The 20915-nt window shown below is 38.3% G+C and overlaps 1 protein-coding gene and 1 long non-coding RNA gene across 2 annotated transcripts in view; both read left to right on the top strand.

Annotated features, from left to right (window-relative positions):
• Positions 1 to 6640, top strand: part of LOC114265841 (uncharacterized) — a 92454-nt gene extending 85814 nt beyond the window's left edge. Inside the window, exon 2 of the long non-coding RNA XR_014330961.1 lies at positions 6237 to 6640. This is a non-coding gene — a long non-coding RNA (uncharacterized LOC114265841). The remainder of the gene's footprint in view (positions 1 to 6236) is intronic.
• Positions 6641 to 6748: 108 nt separating this feature from the next.
• On the top strand, positions 6749 to 7150 carry LOC145792052 (uncharacterized). Its single transcript, XM_082872535.1, has one exon. The coding sequence runs from the start codon at positions 6749 to 6751 to the stop codon at positions 7148 to 7150; it is 402 nt and encodes a 133-aa protein (XP_082728661.1).
• Positions 7151 to 20915: the final 13765 nt, after the last annotated feature.

Here is a 20915-nt window from a genome sequence, read left to right as displayed (position 1 = left end):
TGGCGATCCAAATCCTGATACATCTTAGTACCTCCCGGATGCACCGCAAGGCGCGAATGGTGAAACTCTCGGAGTACTTCCTCTCGGCAAGCCTCCGGTACAAACAAACGGTCTCGGTATCTCACACTCAGGTCGGGATACACCGTCAAACCCTTCTCAACTTTCCCACTGGAGATCTTCTCGCGGAGGGATTCTACCTCAAGGTCACCTCTCTGTGCCTCTAACACTCTAATCAAAAGTGTAGGCTGCGCAACAACAGAAAACAAAGCCGCAGTCTCAACAGATTCGCCCAGTAGCAAATCAAACTCGCCTAGTGCTCCCAACATCTCCCATTCCCGGATGGCTATACAAGCTACATCACTAATAGATTTCCTACTAAGGGCATCGGCCACAACATTGGCCTTTCCCGGATGATAATGCAACTCAAAATCATAATCCTCGATGAACTCCATCCATCTCCTCTGCCTCAGATTCAAGTCTCTCTGTGTAAACAGATACTTCAAACTCTTGTGGTCCGAGACACCTCGAACTTCTCACCATAAAGGTAGTGCCTCCAGATTTTCAAGGCAAAGATCACAGCCGCTAATTCTAGGTCGTGTGTGGGGTAATTCTTCTCATGTATTTTCAACTGACGTGAGCCATAAGCTACCACTTTCCCCTCTTGCATCAACACACAACCCAAACCCTCTCGTGAGGCATCACAATAAACCGCATAACCCAACCCTCTTTCCGGAATAATCAACACCGGAGCGGTGGTCAATCTAACTTTCAGCTCTTGGAACGACTTTTCACAAGTCTCACTCCACACAAACTTGACTCCCTTCCTAGTCAGTCTAGTCAATGGTGACGCTAACCTGGAGAAATCTTTCACAAACCGACGGTAATACCCAGCTAATCCCAGAAAACTGCGGATCTCAAACACACTCTTAGGCTGTGCCCAATCCTGCACTGCCTCAACCTTGGATGTATCAACAGACACCCCTTCCCCGGATACCACGTGGCCTAAGAATTTGACTTCCCTCAGCCAGAACTCACACTTCCCAAACTTGGCATACAGCCTATGGGCTCTAAGTAACTCAAGCACCACTCTTAAGTGTGCCTCGTGCTCCTCCTCAGAAGACGAATAGATAAGAATGTCGTCCACGAAGACAACCACAAATCGGTCTAAGAACTCCCGGAAAATCCGGTTCATCAAGTCCATAAAGACTGCCGGTGCATTGGTAAGCCCAAATGGCATCACCAGAAACTCATAATGGCCATACCGCGTACGGAATGCTGTCTTAGAAACATCCTCCTCCCTGACCCTCAACTGATGGTAACCCAATCTCAAGTCTATCTTAGAGAAACAACGGGAACCCTTCAACTGGTCAAACAAATCATCAATACGGGGCATAGGGTACTTATTTTTAACCGTAGCCCGATTCAACTTCCGATAGTCAATACACAGTCTCAAGGCACCATCTTTCTTTTTAACAAAGAGGGCCGGTGCTCCCCACGGCGAAACACTAGGGCGAACAAAACCCTTATCTAGCAATTCCTGGAGCTGAACTTTCAACTCAACCAACTCTGCTGGAGCAAAACGGTAAGGTGCCATAGAAATCGGCGCCGTACCAGGCACTAAATCAATAGAGAACTCTATCTCTCGGTGAGGTGGCAAACTAACAAGATCTTCGGGAAAGACATCCGAATACTCACAAACCACCCTTGGCAACACACTCTGAGTCTCAACACACTCGCTACTCTCAAGGCTAGCAAGTAAACCACTAAGCTCACTTCGCCCTCGCGAATCATACCCCGGTGGCAAAACACTACCAACCCGGTCTCCCAAGAAATGGAACCACTCCCCGCTCAAGGTACATAACGTGACCCTCTGGCGGTAGCAATCAATAACAGCCCGGTATGACGATAACCAGTCCATACCCAAAATAACATCAAAACCCTTCATGGGCATGACAACAAACGGAAAAGGAAGCCTATAGTCGGCGACCTCTATATCACATCCTCTAACACCCTGTTTCAGGATCAACTCACCACCCAAAGGCGATACCACACAAATAGGAGATGCTAACTGTGCTAACTCCAGTTCCAAAACAGATGCAAATGCAGCAGATACAAAAGAATGAGATGCACCCGTGTCTATCAACACATTAGCAACCGAGTTGCAAAATAGAAAAGTACCTCTCACTACTGATGGAGCCGGTACTAAATCCTGCGCGGTAACGGCATACACGCGCCCCGTAGGCCCCTGGTCTACCTGCTCACCTCTCGGAGCAAAAGACTGCTGCATAGACTGGGATGACGAAACTCCCGGATTGGCCCTCGAGGCCTGCACAGACTGAGCTGGCTAAAAACCCTGCGTCTGCCTAGAACCAGACGCTCCCGAAGTGGCACTCAACTGTGGGCAAAACCTTTTTAGGTGCCCAGGTTGTCCACACTGATAACAAGTCAAGAGCTGCCCCCTGCCCAAACTCTGACTCTGCGGTCTAGCTGAAGAAGAAACAGCTTTCTGACCTCCACCCTTCTGCGGGCAAACAGAAACCTTGTGACCCAGCTGGCCACACTTGTAACAAGTGAATTCCCCCTGACCACCTCTCCCGGAGCCTGCACTCGGCACTGGGAAGGTCGATCTAACAACACCACCCTGCAACTGCTGAGGGTTAGAACCCCTCTGCCTCCTGCCATCACCCTGACCATCCTGACTCCTCTTGGAGCCTCTCTGCCCCTCATCCTCCTCCTGCATCATAAGCTCCATATGAGCTGCAGCATCTACCAAGTGTCTATACTGCCGGATATAGGACCCACCAACTCTCAACTTGAGGCCCCGCCTCAACTTCCGCTCAAACTCATAGCAACGGCGTTCCTCAGACGCCACCAGTTTAGGTGCAAACCTAGACAGACTGGTAAAAGTAGCCTCAAACTCGGCCACTGACAAGCCCTGCTGATTAAGCCGGCTAAACTGATCCCTCAGCTTCTCCCTAGCTACTGCAGACAAAAACCTCTCCTGAAAAGCATTTATAAACGCCTCCCAAGTACCACCAACACGAGCTTTCTCGTACTTCCACCATTGACCCGCATCTCCCTTCAGCTGGAAGGATGCCAAGGTCACTTTCAGTGCTCCGTCCTCGATGCCAAGCATCTCAAACGTCTTCGTTGTCTGTTCGAGCCATTCATCTGCCTTAAGCGGCTCTTTAGGATCCCCGATAAACTCGTCCGGATTACACCGGAAGAACTCCCTCTTCAAGAAAGAAGGCCCTGCCTCAGCTGCCTGATTCCCAGCTCTAAGAATACCCAAAGCTCCTACTATCTCTCTGGCCAAGGCACCCATAGCCTGCTGACCCACTGGTTCGGCCACATTGGCCTGCCCCACTCCCTCCTGCACTGCTGGAACCTCACCCTGTGACGGTACTTCCTGCCTCGCAGGTCTACCACGCCTAGCACCTCTTCCTCGTCCTGACATCCTAATAAAGGTAACACAGAACGTTAGCACATTCATAGGTGTGCCGAAACTAAACACTCACATCCTAATGCATGGACAAGTGTAATTCACTCCACATAAGCACATAAACACATAAGCACTTACGAATTTCATTTCCGGATAATGATAGTCCCAAGACGTTACTAGAGTTCCGGTTAGAAACAGCATTGATCAAGTGCTTTTCCAACAAGACTTCCAGAAACTCAAGGATCCAATCAACATCCCAGAAATTAAATCCCATACCCACATAGTCACATAAGCATGTTATCACTTAAGCACATAGCATATGATACCACATCTAAGTCTCTATCAAGCGAGACAAACCCATTGTGATCCTAATCACTTCCCACGTACCCAAAGTATTCGAACCCGGTACGCTCTGATACCAAGTTGTAACGCCCTCAAAATAACAACAATAAACCCATCTAATAAGACATACATTTACATATAAACTAACCACATTCTTTCATTCATTAGAGTTCCATTACATAAGTATTACATGTTAACCTCATAACAAAATGCCCTACGGGCTTACAGCTTTCCAAGTTAACACTTGGATTCAACAAAGAGTTCTAACTCGTTTACACATTAAGCCCTTGGCTTGAAATTACATGTAATACATCAAAAGTACAACAACAAAACTATGCCCGCCACTAGCCTCCCAGCTATGTCCTTGGAGGTGGCATGCTTCCTGCACCTGAAAATGATATTCCCATATAGGGTGAGCCACAGCCCAGTAGAAATACACTAAACCAACCATGGACAATGACTAAAACATTAGCAATTGATAGTTGGTCAACACTGATACAATCACATAAATTACATATTTATGTCAACGACTTACAAGTCCCAATTACTTTTCATTTTCCCTTTTTCAACAGATAAGCATGCTAGCTCTATCATTATTTCCACAGATATGTATAAAAACTATATCTCACATTCAGATAAGCATAAAAGCTATATCCACATTCTCAACAGATATGTATATCAACAATATCCACAGATAAGCATATAAGCTGTATCCACATTCTACAACAGATATGTATATCAACAATATCCACAGATAAGCATACAAGCTGTATCCACACTTCACAAAGATAAGCATATGAGCTCTATCTTCACTTCTCTAGACAAGCATATGAGCTCTGTCTACGGAGTTCATCCCCTATCTCCTCCCAATACCTATCCGGTTTAGAGGTACATCCCCTATCTTCCCCTAAACCGCGGAGTACATCCCCTATCTCCTCCTCTACACATAACGTATATAAACACATTGGTTCTATATACAATCACACAATACATACAATTAATGTATTCAATTAACCGTCAAGTTCCATGACACATTTCATTGATTAGTTTCAGTTTACCTAATCATCATGCATTGTCTACAACAATCACGACTATCCTCCACCGATAGCCCAAAGCAGTTATTTCTAAACAGAAAATAAACACACAATAGATATTCAATCAACATTTCATTCCTCATTCTTCTCAATTAATTATCCCAATTAATTAAACAATGTAATTAGGTCAATTCCCATAATTAATATTTCAACCCTTAGGTTCCATTTTCATCAATGATTCAGCAATCATTCCATTTTTCTATGCCAAACATGCATCTAGGTTTATTATGAATAAAACCCCAACTTTTGTAAAATTACACAAAAGCCCCAAACTTTTACAAAATTACCAAACCAAGCCCAACATCTCAAAATACCAAAATTTAAAGACAAAACCCATAGAGAGGAGTAGGATATCCCTACCTTGAAGTTTAAGCCACAAAGGAGATGAAGACTCCAAGATCAACTTGCTCCAAATCCAAACTTTTTCAGATTAAATCGAAGCTCTCAACACCCTCTATCTTTTTAACAAAGGCCCTAGGCTAGATTCACACTCTAGGGAGATCAAATCTTAGAGAGAATATAAGTTTAGAGAGAGAGAGTGTCGGATTAAGGGTTTGCTCAAAGAGAAGAAGTGAAAAAGTGATGTTTTAGACGCTGCTGTCCGCTGATATAAAACACTCTCGCTCGAGCGAAGGATTGGTCGCTCGAGCGACCAGACACAGAAAACTCTCGCTCGAGCCAAGAAGTTCTCGATCGAGCGAAGAAAACCCAGACCGCTCGAGCCACGAAAAGCTCGCTCGAGCCAGAAACTACAACTCTCAGGTCCAGAACCGGGGCAACACTACTCTCGCTCGAGCGACAAACTCCTCGCTCGAGCGAAGGACCAAAAATCTGGGCAGCAACACTAGGCTCCCAAGCACAACCAACCTGTAACAAACCTGCCCAACACATCCCATAACTCAAAATACAAAGTAAAGAGGATGCAAACTAGGAAAGAAACAACTACCAACATTCACGGACACATGTCCGGATCACTGTACAACAAGGGTAAACCCGGGATCGCTATACTACAAGAAAATGGGGATACTTTATGAAGCTCATCTGCTGATCGAACATTTGTTCATTACGGTTACAAAACCACACAATCTGCTGGTCGAACGTTTATTATTCTCATAAGTTGGTCGAACATTTGTTCATTAGTGTAACAAAGTCATGCAATTTATTATTATTATTATTATTATTATTATTATTATTATTATTATTATTAAACTATGGGTAGTCATGGGCAAGAGTATAATGCATTTTTTTTGGAAGAGGGGATATAAAAATAGAAAATGGTATTTTCTTTGGACAGTGGAAAATGGTACTTGATAATATTTTCATTTTAGGCATCCAATGATTTAATATTCATATTTTAGGGACCCAATGGTTATGTTATATCAAGAGTTGTATTAGCTCAACGTGCACGACGAGAACGTGAAAGAAATGAAAATGCATGCTCTGCATATCAATCGGGACAACGCTTGCGATAGGAACGAGAGAGATTAGGAGCATATGTTAAAGACTTTCCTTCATTAACATCGAGTCGGCGCAGTCACGCTTGCCTAGAACAGGGTACAAAGACACTTGCAGATACTTCGTTGGCACAAAAACGAACAATGGTTACACATGCATCCACATGTTCGTTCTCTATGGAAAGCACATCTTTAGCTCGGAATTGGTAAAACATGTTTAATTCTTTAAATAATACTCTTACTGTTACATGTGTATAAATTTTAATTTATGCACAACAAATATTTGTAGGCCTAATTCTACAGTCACATTTTTTCAAGAGGATCTATGTACAGATGATGAATTAGAAGATATGACTATAAGTACTGCGATTAATACTCAATCACACATGAATTCATGTCGTCATTCTCTCGGCAAGATGGATGTGTTATGTCCTTACTGTTCAGCCTTACATTGGATGGACGAAAAATTAGCGCAATCATCTCGAAAACGTCCCTTGTTTAGAACTTGCTGTTCACAAGGAACGACTAGGCTACCTTTGCTTATGACACCCCCTCCACCGCTTCAAGCATTATATGATGGGGATGATGATCAAGCAAGATCGTTTCGATGTTATACTCGAGTATACAATGCAGCCAATGCTTTTACAAGTCTTGGTGCTACATTGGATCCAAGAGTACTAAAGGGAAGCGGCCCTAAACCATTTATTATCCATGGGGAATTGCGACATCGAACAAGATCACTTCTACCACAGCCAGGTCAGGATGCGACTTATGCTCAGTTGTACATTTATGATCCTGATTCAACTTTAGAAGTTTGAAATCGTAGAAATCCTCACTTATGAAGGGATGTTTTCAAAACTATTCAAGATAGTTTGTTGCAAGTTAATGCATTTGTAGACAAATTTCGCCAAGCTCGTGCAATTTTGAATCAATTAGCCTTCACTGGACAAAATCTTCCTGCTCATCTTCACTACAGTTCAGCAACAGACTGACGACGGTATAACCTACCAACTGCTGATGAGATTGCAATTGTAATACCAGGTGATGGAACTGAGGTTACTGGAATGAGAGATGTTGTTTTACATTGTAACGCCCTCAAAATAAACCCACAAATCATGCATTCATTACATCCATAAACTTAAGAAAGTAAAACATAATGCCATTCATCAGAGTATTCTTACAAAAGATATTACATGTTGATAACAAAAGTAAATGCCCTATAGGCTTACAACTTTCCAAGTCAACACTTGGGTGCATCAAAATAGAGTTCTAACTCTTTACACCAAATAAGCCCATGGCTTGATATACATGTAATATACAAAAGAGATAACAAAAAGAGCTATCATCCTCAAGCCTCCCAAGCTACTTCCTTAGAGGTGGTATGTCACCTAAACCTGAAAATGATGTCCCATATAGGGTGAGTCAATGCCCAGTAGAGATACGCTAAACATAATATGAGCAATAACTAAAACATTAGCATTCGATAAATGTTAACACTGGTCAACCAACTTACAACACCATCCAATCCCATGACAAATATGTCCATGTTCATTTTACTTTCCTTTACTTAACAAATTTCGATTTATAAACATGGCTCAGAACCTGGCCAAACAATTCCCATGAGACTAAGGCTCATGTTAAAAACCCTTCCTGTCACGCCCCACTTTTTATTACACAAAGTATTACCAATTTCATTTACTTAATTCCATTTCAGAGATAACATGTGGAAATAAACTCGTATATTCAACTCGTAGAGGTGAATAACATTGCTCTCATTCGTATGCAAGTAAATACAACATGAGTATAATAAATAAATTGCCCTTGGGCTTACATCATTAACAACAAATCAAGAAGAAGGGTGCAACCCTTTTACACATATGGCATTCTGCCCATATAAGAGAGGCCTCGTGGCCAACAAATCAGAAGATCCAAATCTTGCAGCACATTCAGCTCAACACCTGAAAAAGATTCAACAGCGTGGGATAAACATATAGTCCAGTAGGGATCTCAACATGGCCCTCAACAATAACAACATACAGATAGCTATGATCATGGATACCCAATCTCATACTAGAATAGTAATGTGACAGTTTATACAAAATATACATAAGTATGAACTTTTCTGGAAAACAACCATTTCAATCAACGCCATAGGCGATTCAATTTTCTTTTCTTTTCATTAATCCCCGTTCCCAATCTTTCATAACATTAACAATCACTTAGGAAATAAATTCACTAAAACCACGACTTTCCTCCATTTCTCAGATAAACAACAGATGTACCTTTTCAAAACATATTTCTAAAACGTTCAATTTTGTTCACACTTTCCAAAAGAACAAAGGGGTTTCCGTTCAATCCCAATTCTATCATAACTATACATGCATACCTTTATAAAAAGGGAGATAACAACTCAACTACATGCATAAGATAAACCAATGAGGCAACTCGGCCCTCCAAAACTGTAACCAGCACAATCCACAATGTTCCCAGATACACTGAAACAATAACAACAAAACTTTGCTCTACTAACTATGTGCGTAGTAAGCCAAAGATACACTTCTCACAACAACATACCAATTTACCAGGCGCTAGCTGGAAGGGTGTGGTACCTTAGATTCTCAGCGCATTCAGTTCTCTAGGCGCTAGCTGGAAGGTAACGGTACCTCTGATTATCAGCGCAGGGTATAACACCAACAATCACAATACAACAAGGCATAACCAACATGTGTAAAACATACATATAAACTATCAGGATACCAACAATGTGTTAAGGTACATGAACACATAGGTGTGTGGAGTCCATCCCCTATCTTCTCACACACACTGGAGTACAACCCCTCTCTCCTCCCTAACAAGTATACATATATAATGTATCTCAACACTTCATAATATAAGATGTTCAATCAACAATGGTGTAATGTATACACGACAATTCAACGCAACCGTGACATCCTCCACCGATGACCAAGGACAAAACCTCTAGATGTAAATATATAATACATCCATTAAAGACTCAATTGCTATGAGACCATAAACCCACCAATAACACTAACACGATAGTTAAAGATACAACCCCCACGTGTGTGTGTTTAACACTCAAGAAACAACAATCCAATTTTCATACTTATCAAAGATACTTTTCTCATTTCATAAAACAAATTCCGTTTCCTTTTGTTTTCACAAAACCAACTCCATCCCTTTTGTTTTCACAAAATCAATTCCATCCCTTTTGTTTTACAAAACCAATTCCCTTGATAATAGAGCCACAACTCACATTAATCCACTACATTTATTTCAAAACCATTACAAAAACCAAAGTTAGCCCCTTAGGCATTAACACCTTCACCCAACTCGCATTAACAATAGAGATTTACATCATAGGTTAACTACCCTCCATTTTAATTTACCAAATCAAAATATAATTTAGGGCTTTTTCTTCTTTCAACTATAACATGCTAATTTACACTCCAATTAGCCCAAGACAACCATCAATGATAAAATAACCATTTTCAAACAACCAACCCTAGGTTCCTTCTCATGATTTCAAACAAATCCAACATGGATATGATTTTCATGCAATACAAAACTACCACATGTCTATCTATAGACGAAGTATTGAAAAAGAACAAGGAAATCCCTACCTCAAGCTTAGGAGAGAAAACCACCCAAAAATCACCGGCGACGAAACCACGAACCACTCAGACCAAAAGGAAGCCCTTGACGAGATCTACAATCCATCTCAAAGGACCATAGTGAAAAGATCACTCTAGGTGAGTAGATCTAGAGATCTTAGAGTAAAAGTACCTTTTGAGAAAGAGAGAGAAGGTGTTTCACGGTTTAGAGAGAGGAAATGGAAGAAAAAGTGAAAGAAAAGGTCAAGTGAGGGCCTTTATATAGTACTAGGTCAAAATAGATATAAGCCCCAAAGTCAACTCAAAATATTTAGTCAAAATATCCCCAAAAAGGTAGGTCCAAACCGTGAGAAAAATCTGGGAAAAGTCACAGGTGTCGACCCCTGCAACAGTGGTGTTGACACCAAAAAGGAAAAAAAATCTGGGAAAGCTTTGACTACACTGCAGGTGTCGACACCACCCCAGACTGGTGTCTACCCTATCTCCCAGCAACCAACACACAAACAGAAGAGGGTCGACACCATCCCAGACTGGTGTCTACCATATGTTCCAGCAACACCTCCAGAACTTCATCAACAGGTAAGGGTCGACCCTAGAAAGGCTGGTGTCGACCCTAGAATGGAATTTGTAAGTTTCCAAGGAACTTTCGACAAGAATAAGTGCGAACAACCAAACCCAACAAGTTTAAATAAATTTTCACTCATCGAAAACCAAGGTACAACAACACCAAAGATTCTCAAGACATAATACATGATTCGAATACACTTCCCAAAAGTTTTAAAAGGGCCCAAGTGCTACACTTCCAATATCTACAATTCAAATGAGATTATAACTCATAATAAAACACTTCCATAATTCACAATAGATACACATATTTGCTGTATCAATGCCATATTAAAACACTTTCTTACTTCATAAATGATATATAGATTTGTTGTATCAATGGAGTCCATCCCCTATCTCCTCCCAAATAACATCCGGTTTAGGAGTCCATCCCCTATCTCCTCCCAAACCGTGGAGTACATCCCCTATCTCCTCCCACACAATACAATGTATATAAACAATTATCATATACACGATCAATCAACACACACATTCGATGTATCATTCCAACCGTCATATTCAATGACATATTCAACCGATTAGTTTTAATTCACCTAATCATCATGCAATGTCTACAACACTCAAGACTATCCTCCACTGATAGCCCAAAGCAATTATTTCTAAACAGATAATAAATGCATCAACAGATAGGTTATCATCAATTTCGAAAGTAAGCGATTTATAAATCCAACTCCACCATTCAACCTTATTTTAAGCCAATTTCATCATTTCCAACTCAATTTCATATTTCCATAACTTTCCAAATTAATTATACAAATTAATTCATAACATTAAAGTAGGGCATTTCTCTCTTTTTTCTAAATATTGACCCAAAGGCTCAAATATTAACAACAACATCAATAAGCTCATTTTAAGACCCAAGATATACATATATTGGTCAAAATAGCAAAACCCCTCTTTATTCAAGTTGAAACCTTAACACCCAAAATCACCCAACTTCAACATTAAATCAAAATGACCAAAAGTTTATGTTAAAGATCATAAAAATGAGTAGTTATCCCTACCTCAAAAGATGAAACCAAATGGAGATGATGAAGAATTTCCAAAGTGCTCCAAACTTCAAGATTTTCGGATCAAAATGAAGAGCAAGCCAAACCCCACACTTCTTACAAAGGGACAAGGCTAGAAACACACTAGAACTAGATCAAACCTTAAGGTGAAATGTAGTGAGAGAAGCTCTCAAAAATAGGTTTTGAAAAGTAAGAGAAAGAGTGAGAGTTGAAAAAGTGATCTAAAATGACCCAGCTGCCAACTGATATACGTATGACCCGCTCGAGCGAAAAATAGAACGCTCGAGCGTCAAACACAAAAACTTAACCCGCTCGAGGGCAAAAATACCCACTCGAGCGCCAAGGCACAAAACAAGACACCACTCGCTCGAGCGCAAAAAGGAACCCGCTCGAGCTCTTCCAGTACTTTTACAGACGTCGAACACCCGCTCGAGCGCAAAGATACCCGCTCGAGCGTAAGGAACTCCACTCGAGCGTAAAAAACAAACCTGCAGTACTTTTGCAGATGCACAAGATGCTGAAAGTGTGCAAACTCCACTCGAGCTCAAGAAGACCCACTTTAGCGAATCACTAATGTCACGCCCCACTTTTTATTACTCAAAAGTGTTGCCAAATTCATTACTTAATTCAATTTTAGAGATAACATGCGGAAATATACTCTTTAGTCCAATGAGTAGAAATAAATAATCATTCTCTCATCCGAATGCAAATTAAATACAACATGAGCATATTGAATAAAATGTCCGAAGGCTTACATCATTTATTTAAAAGAATCAAGAAGAAGGGTGTAACCCTTTTACAACAATGGCATTCTGCTAACATAAAAGAGGCCCCGTGGCTAACAAATAAGAAGATCCAAAATCTTGTAGCACATCCTGCTTATTACCTGAAAAAGATTCAACAACGTGGGATGAACATATAGTCCAGTAGGGATCTCAACATGATCCTCAACAATAACAACTTACAGGTAGCTATGATCATGAATGCTCAATCTCATACTAGAATAGTAATGTGGCAGTTTATACAAAATATACATAAGTATGTACTTTTCTCGAAAGTAGCCATTTCATTCAACGCTATAAGCGATTCATCTTTCCTTTCATTACCCTTTGTTCCCAAACTTTCATAAACAATAACAACTTAGAAAACAATTCCACTAAGCCCATTATTTTCCTCCCATTTTCCATACTTACAACAGATTTTTCCCTTTTTCAGAACATACTTTCAAATACCCAATTTTCCTTCACACTTTCCCAAAATCTCAAAATGGTATTTTGGTTTATTCCCAACACATTCATATCTATACATGCATGCCTTTAATAGAAAGGAAATAACAAATCAACAACATGTATATAATCAACAAATGAGACAACTCGGCCCTCCAAAACTGTAACCATCGTAATCCAGGATATACTCAGATAAACTGAGACAATAATAATAAAGCTCTACTCTACCTGCCATAAGCACGGTAAATTAAGGATACACCTTACAATCAAATGACTAGCCACATTCTCCAGACACAAGCTGGAAGGTAATGGTACCTAGTCCAAGTTCTCTAGGCACTAGCTGGAAGGTACTGGTACCCCTTATTCTAAGCGCGGTATATAACACCAACCATCTCAATATAGCAAAGCACAACCAATAAGTGTAATACGTACACATAAACTATTCAAGATACATAAGCAATGTGTTAAAGTATATGAACACATAGGTGTGTGGAGTACATCCCCTATCTCCTCCCGCACACTGGAGTACATCACCTACAATGGTCAATCAACACAGGTGTAATGCATACACGACAATTCAACACAACCATGTCATCCTCCACCGATGACCAAGGACAAAACCTCTAGATGCATGATTTTAATACACCTATTATAAAGACTCAACTCACATGAGATCTTAAACCCAACAATGACACTAGTACGATAGGTAAGGGTAAAACCCCCAAATGTGTGTATTCAACACTCATGATACAATAATTAAATTCTCATATTCATTCTCCGAGACTCACATAGAGTTAACATTTCATTTCCATTTTCAAGGTCAACTTTCATAAACTTTCCAAGTCAACAAGTTACACCTCTTATTCCCAAAAACACTTTTCCCATTCACAAAATCAATTCCATTCTTTTTATTTTACAAAACCAATTCCATGGATAATAAAAGCCATAAGTCAACTCGGTTCAATACATTCATTTCAAAACAACCCCAAAGCCATAGTTAATCCCTTAGGCATTAACACATTCACCCAACTCATATTAACAATGGTAATTTACAATTATTGTTCACCTACCCTCCATTTTAATTTACCAAATCAAAACATAATTTAGGGCTTTTTCCTCTTTCCACAGTAACATGCTAATTTATACCCCAATTAGCCCAAAGAACTATCAATAATAAAAAAAAAAATCATTCTCAAACAACCAACCCTAGGTCCCTCACATGGTTTTCAAAGAAATTCAACATAATATGATTTTCATGCAATACAAAACTACCACATGTCTATCTATAGACGGAGTATTGAAAAAGAACAAGGAGAATCCCTACCTCAAATGGAGAACCCAAGGGGAGGAAGAGCCAAACTGGGAAGTGCTCCAATCCCAAAGTTTTTCGGATCAAAACGAAGCCCACGCAACCCTCTACCTTTCTTACAAAGAGATTAGAGTAGGAACACCTAAGAACTAGATCAATACCTGGAGAGAAGGTGAGTGTAGAGAGAGAGAGAGAGAGAGAGTCGAATCTAGGGTTTGAGACAAAAGGGGAAATCAAAAAGTGAAGAAGAAGCTACTGCTGCGAACTGATATATACGTTCCTCACTCGAGCGAAGGAGTGGTTGCTCGAGCGACCAAACACAAAGAAACCTCGCTCTAGCGCACAAAACCTCGCTCGAGCGAAAAACACAAAACTTCAGGTCTGTAACCCAGAAGCATGCTCGAGCGCAGAAACGCTCGCTCGAGCGAAGAAGTCCAAAACATACAGTTCTCTCGCTCGAGCGAAGAACAGCTCGCTCCAGCCAAGGCTGCATCTGAACAAAACCTGAAGACATGAAAATCCCGCTCGAGCGTACAAACTCTCGCTCAAGCAAAGAAGCAACAACACAAGGCTCGCTCGAGCGACAAAGTCCTGGCTCGAGCGAAAAAGCTAAAAACTAGACAGCAACCATATGCTTCCAATCACAACCAACCTGAAACGGACCTGCCCAAAACATCCTATTCGATGTCGCAATTCCCCATGGATAATAAATGGTTTAAGGCCACTTCCCCTTAGTACTCTTGGATCCAATGTAGCACCAAGACTTGTAAAAGCATTGGCTACATTGTACACTCGAGTATAACGTCGAAACGATCTTGCTTGATAATCATCCCCATCATATAATGCTTGAAGCGGTGGAGGGGGTGTCATAAGCAAAGGTAGCCTAGTCTTTCCTTTTGAATAGCAAGTTCTAAATAAGGGACGTTTTCGAGATGATTGTGCTAATTTTTCGTCCATCCAATGTAAGACTGAACAGTAAGGACATAACACATCCATCTTGCCGAGAGAATGACGACATGAATTCATGTGTGATTGAGTATTAATCGCAGTACTTATAGTCATATCTTCTAATTCATCATCTGTACATAGATCCTCTTGAAAAAATGTGACTGTAGAATTAGGCCAACAAATATTTGTTGTGCATAAATTAAAATTTATACACATGTAAAAGTAAGAGTATTATTTAAAGAATTAAACATGTTTTACCAATTCCAAGCTAAAGATATGCTTTCCATAGAGAACGAACATGTGGATGCATGTGTAACCATTGTTCATTTTTGTGCCAACGAAGTATCCGCAAGTGTCTTTGTACCCTGTTCTAGGCAAACGTGACTACGACAACTCAATGTTAATGAAGGAAAGTCTTTAACATATGCTCCTAATCTCTCTCGTTCCTATCGCAAGCGTTGTCCCGATTGATATGCAGAGCATGCATTTTCATTTCTTTCACGTTCTCGTCGTGCACGTTGAGCTAATACAACTCTTGAGATAACATAACCATTGGGTCCCTAAAATATGAATATTAAATCATTGGATGCCTAAAATGAAAATGTTATCAAGTACCATTTTCCACTGTCCAAAGAAAATACCATTTTCTATTTTTATATCCCCTCTTCCAAAAAAAATGCATTATACTCTTGCCCATGACTACCCATAGTTTAATAATAATAATAATAATAATAATAATAATAATAATAATAAATTGCGTGGTTTTGTTACATTAATGAACAAATGTTCGACCAACTTATGAGAATAATAAATGTTCGACCAGCAGATTGTGTGGTTTTGTAACAGTAATGAACAAATGTTCGATCAGTAGATGAGCTTCATAAAGTATCCTCATTTTCTTGTAGGGCCCATGCACTTACAGGAGACACTAAATATTCCTTTCACTATATATTCCTTCATAAAGTATCCCCTATATATTTCTTTCTTCCTAAGAATATACATGAGACACTAAAAAATGTGCATAGTTTCAAAAATAAAATACAATTATGGCTAAATAAAATACAATAGAACACAATTATGGCTAAATAAAATACAATATATGAAGATACAAAAATAAAAAATAAAAAAACTCTACAAAAATCAATAGCAACCATACCGCTAAACATGCATTTTCCTTTCGCTTGCCCTTACAATTAGTCACTTTTGTCATTTATAATCTATATAATTGTAACGCCCTCCAAATAAGCCCATAATATATATCATTGACATACATTATTTAATGAAAACATTTTATTAATTCATTCATCAGAGTATTACTAAGTAAAAGCATTACATGTAACATCGAATAAGTTGCCCAACAGGCTTACATCTTTCCAAGCCAACACTTGGATACAAAAATATGAGTTCTAACTCAATACTAGAAAAGCCCTAGGCTTGAATGTTTACATGTACTAATAAATAAAGACAATTAACTAAAGATAATCTTCTTCAAAATCCAGAAGCCCAAACCCTCCCAAGCTAAGTCCTTGGAGGTAGCTTATCACCTGAACCTGAAAATGATGTTCCCATAAAGGGTGAGCCACAGCCCAGCAGAAATATACTAAACCAAATATAAGCATTGAATAAAGCAATAGCATTCAATAATTGGTTAACCAAGATAATCAGTTATATCTCTATACAGTTTCATGATATTAATGTCTAAGATACGTTTTACTTTTCAACATTATCAATATGGCTCAGAACCTGGCCAAACTTACAACAGTGAATCATATATATATCAAATTCACATTCTTCCAATATCAACAAACAATTGAGACTCAGGCTCAAATCAAAACACTTCATACTTCCAGTTTGATACACATTTTAGTGCTGTATCAATAAAAACACTTCAATATAGATAAGCACACATAAAAGTGATGCTAATGGAGTCCATCCCCTATCTCCTCCCAAAACAAAATCCGGTTTAGAGGTCCATCCCCTATCTTCCCCTAAACCGTGGAGTACATCCCCTATCTCCTCCCACACAAAACAATGTATGCAAACACATAACATATACAACACACAATCAATACACATAATGTCTGTACTAATTCAACAGTCAAGTTTGATGACTTAATCAATGATTAGTTTCAGTTATCCCTAATCCACATGCAGAGTCTACAACAAGCACGACTATCCTCCACCGATAGCCCAAAACAGTTATTTCTAGACTTGGAAATAAATATACCAACAATTCAATAGACGAGTGATTTAAATTAACCAACTACGCCATTTAATCAAAGAATTCCCCATTTCCATGAATTAAATATACAAATTAATTTATTAATTCAACTAGGGTTTTTCCCAAAATTATCAAAGTAACCCCAACATATCAATATACCAAAACTTAGAACAAAACCTATAAAATGGAGTAGGAAATCCCTACCTTGAAGAAAAACAACCCAAATGGAGAAGACAGAGATGAATACCCAAATACCAAAGTGCTCCAAATTGCCAAATGTTCAGATTAAATGGAAGCCCTCGACTCACTCTACCTTTTTAATGAAGGATCTAGGGTAGAAACACACCCTAAGTGGATCAAATCTAAGAGAGAAGGTGAGTAGGGAGAGAGAGATGTCGGACCTAGGGTTTGAAACCAAAAAGAAGATGAAAAAGACTGATCAAAATCCGCTGCTGCGTATATAAACTGGACAGGCTCGCTCGAGCGAAGACATAGTCGCTCGAGCGACCAGACACAAGAAAACCTCGCTCGAGCAAAGAAAATCTCGCTCGAGCCAAGAATGCAATGCTACAGGTCCATACTGGACGCAACCTCTCGCTCGAGCGAAGAACCAAAAACAACATCTCGCTCGAGCGACCAACCACTCGCTCGAGCGAAGAACCAAAATTCTGGACAGCAACACTAGGTTTCTAAACTCAACCAACCTGAAACAAACCTGCCCAACACATCCTATAACTCCAAATAAGAAAATAAGGGACAACAACAACAAATATACAATAACAGATTTTACGAAACCTAAGTCCGGATACAATAATCAAATGGAAAAAAACCGGGGTCGCTATAACAATAAATTGTGTGGTTTTGCTATACAAACAAACAAATGTTCGGCCAACTTATGAACTTCATAAAGTATCCCCATTCACATAGCTAGAAAAAAAATTTGTTGCCAATTTTCTCCCTCCTCTCTTTATCTCAAAATTTCCACCCAGTTACATTGAAAAGTAGTGCAGATTTCCACATATATACAGGAGACACTTACAAAAGTGCACAGTTTAAAAGATAAAAATACAACTATGGTTTAAAATAAATAATTGGACACGCATTTTCAAAAACACTCTACAATTATGGCTTAAAATAAACAATTGTTTATTGCTTAAAATAAACAATTCGACATACAATTATGGCTTAAAATACAAACATACGAAAACTAACAATTTAAAAAAAAAAAAAACAATTTACAAAAACCATTAAGAACTATACCGTTAGACATGCATTTTCCTTTCCCTTGCCCTTGGAAGCATAAGACACCTATTCTTTTCCTTTCGACATTGCCTTTGCATTTTCCTTTTCCATTGCCTTTACAAAATAACCAAAGTCTAAGAAATAACCAAAGTATAAGAAATAAAAATAAATAAATAAAAAATGATAAGAAAATGATTTTTGGACTGACATTAGAAATACAAACAACATTGAAATCATGCTCATCGCGAATCACTACACCGACATTCTTTGTTGAAGAAACTAAACCTATACATACAAAAACAAATAAGTAGCTAATATGTACACAAAATGAAATTTTATAAGACGATGAGTAAAGGGAACGAATATTACAGTTCATTGTAAGTCTCCATCTAGCTGTAAAAAATGAGGATTCTTTTTTTTTTTATAATAAGAACCTATAATACAAAACTTTTTTTAAAATCTATGTACCAGCTTTTTTTAAAAAAGACAACTTACATTATCCATAATGTTAGAGGTCATTCCAGCTTAATATTGCCAAAACCTGTAATACGAAAGTTGACTTCAGTATATACATATTAATCCAGTAATACATAATACAAAAGTTAACCTGTAAAGGTTTTGGAATACATAGCTTATGTAAAGTTATTTTAATTCACGAAATGAAACCAAACGAAGCAATCAATAGATACTTAAATGGAATCAAACCTATTGATGGCTTAAGCTTTGTTGAATTTAATTGAACTAAAAGATGTTAAATGGAATTGCAAAATTTATAAAGTTAATTCATTTGACAAACTAATAAAAAATCATCAATCATTTTGAAATCCACAGTTAATTCATATGATAAAATATCTCATTCAAGGAATTAATAAAAAATCACACTGGAAAAAAAAATCACACATATGACAAACTAATAACCCAACAATGATTTTCCGCCACCAAAATGAGTTGTGTTTCCACGAATGTATTTATTAAAATTAACAAATAACAAAACATTTGAAATAAATCCACAGTTTGAAAATAATAATTTGACTCCAAACATTTTCAGGTATTGGTAACACAATCTGAATCCAAACAACATCAAAATAAAGTAATAATGAATCTTACTATTTTTCTTACAAATTAATAAATATTAAAATTGTCCAATATGCCACATCATCCCAACTTGGCAAAGGGTGCAAATGAGTAGAAACATGTGTAGTAGTAAAGTCAACAAATATATATTGTTGCACCTGACGTAGGCAAACTCAATCTCACAATTTCAGAAGCTATGAAATTATCCTCTGTAATTTAATAAAGTCAAACTCAACCACCCCAATCTCACAATTTCAGAAGCTATGAAATTATTCTCTATTTTTCTCAATAATCAAACACCCAGAAAATCGAAAAACCAGCAAAGTAAGGACCAAAAAATGTCAAAAAACCGGCATATTTGACTATCAAAGCCTATTGCAAGTTTATTTAGCAAAGTTGAGAGCTTCATCCACTAAACAACAAGTTATAGACGGTAGAGGATAACTCGAAACTTAAAATTATATTTGAAACACATTATCATTATATTTGAGACCCATTATTCGGAACATATTGAACACATTATATTTGAAACACACTATCCCACTATATCTTATCACATTTAGACTGTAAATCTATATAAATATAACAAATGGATGGAAATTTTAGAGGTTGATGCAGCTTAGTATTGTCAAAACCTGTAATACAAAAGTGAACTTAACTAAATAAATATTAAATACATAGCATATTTTAATTCACTAAGTCAAACCAAACGAAGCAATCAATAGGTACTTAACATATCAATGGCTCCTATATTATTGTTAGGAATCAAACATATTGATGGCTTAAGCTCTACTGAATTGTATTAAAGCTCATTCAAGAAATTAATAAAAAATCACATAGATATGTAGATGCCAAACTAATAACCTACCAAACATTTTCCGCCACCAAATTTTACTAAAATTAAACAATTTATCAAAATGAGTTGTGTTTCCAACAGAAATTATCAATAAAACACATCAATCACTTAGTACTTTGCTTCCAAGAATCTATTTGTTAAAATTAACAAATAACAAAAGCTTTGCACATCTACATAGTTTTAAAATAAAAATTTCACTCCAAACATTAAATAAATAAAAAAAATAAATCAGTCTGTATGAGCACATTTTCAGGGATTGGTAACACAATTTGACTCCAAACAACAGCAAAAGAAAATATTAATGAATGTTACCATTTTTCTTAGCAAAGGGTGCAAATGAGTAGACATGTATGTATTAGCAAAGGGTGGAAATATATACTTCTACACCTAAAGTAGACAAAGTGAACCACTAAAGTCAACCTCTAAAGTCAAAAAGCCAAC

This window comes from Camellia sinensis, chromosome 5 (genome assembly GCF_055761805.1).
Source record: "Camellia sinensis isolate YWXY chromosome 5, ASM5576180v1, whole genome shotgun sequence".
Taxonomy (NCBI): domain Eukaryota; kingdom Viridiplantae; phylum Streptophyta; class Magnoliopsida; order Ericales; family Theaceae; genus Camellia; species Camellia sinensis.
Note: the sequence above shows the minus strand (reverse complement) of the source record. Positions and strands in the feature narration are given on the sequence as shown.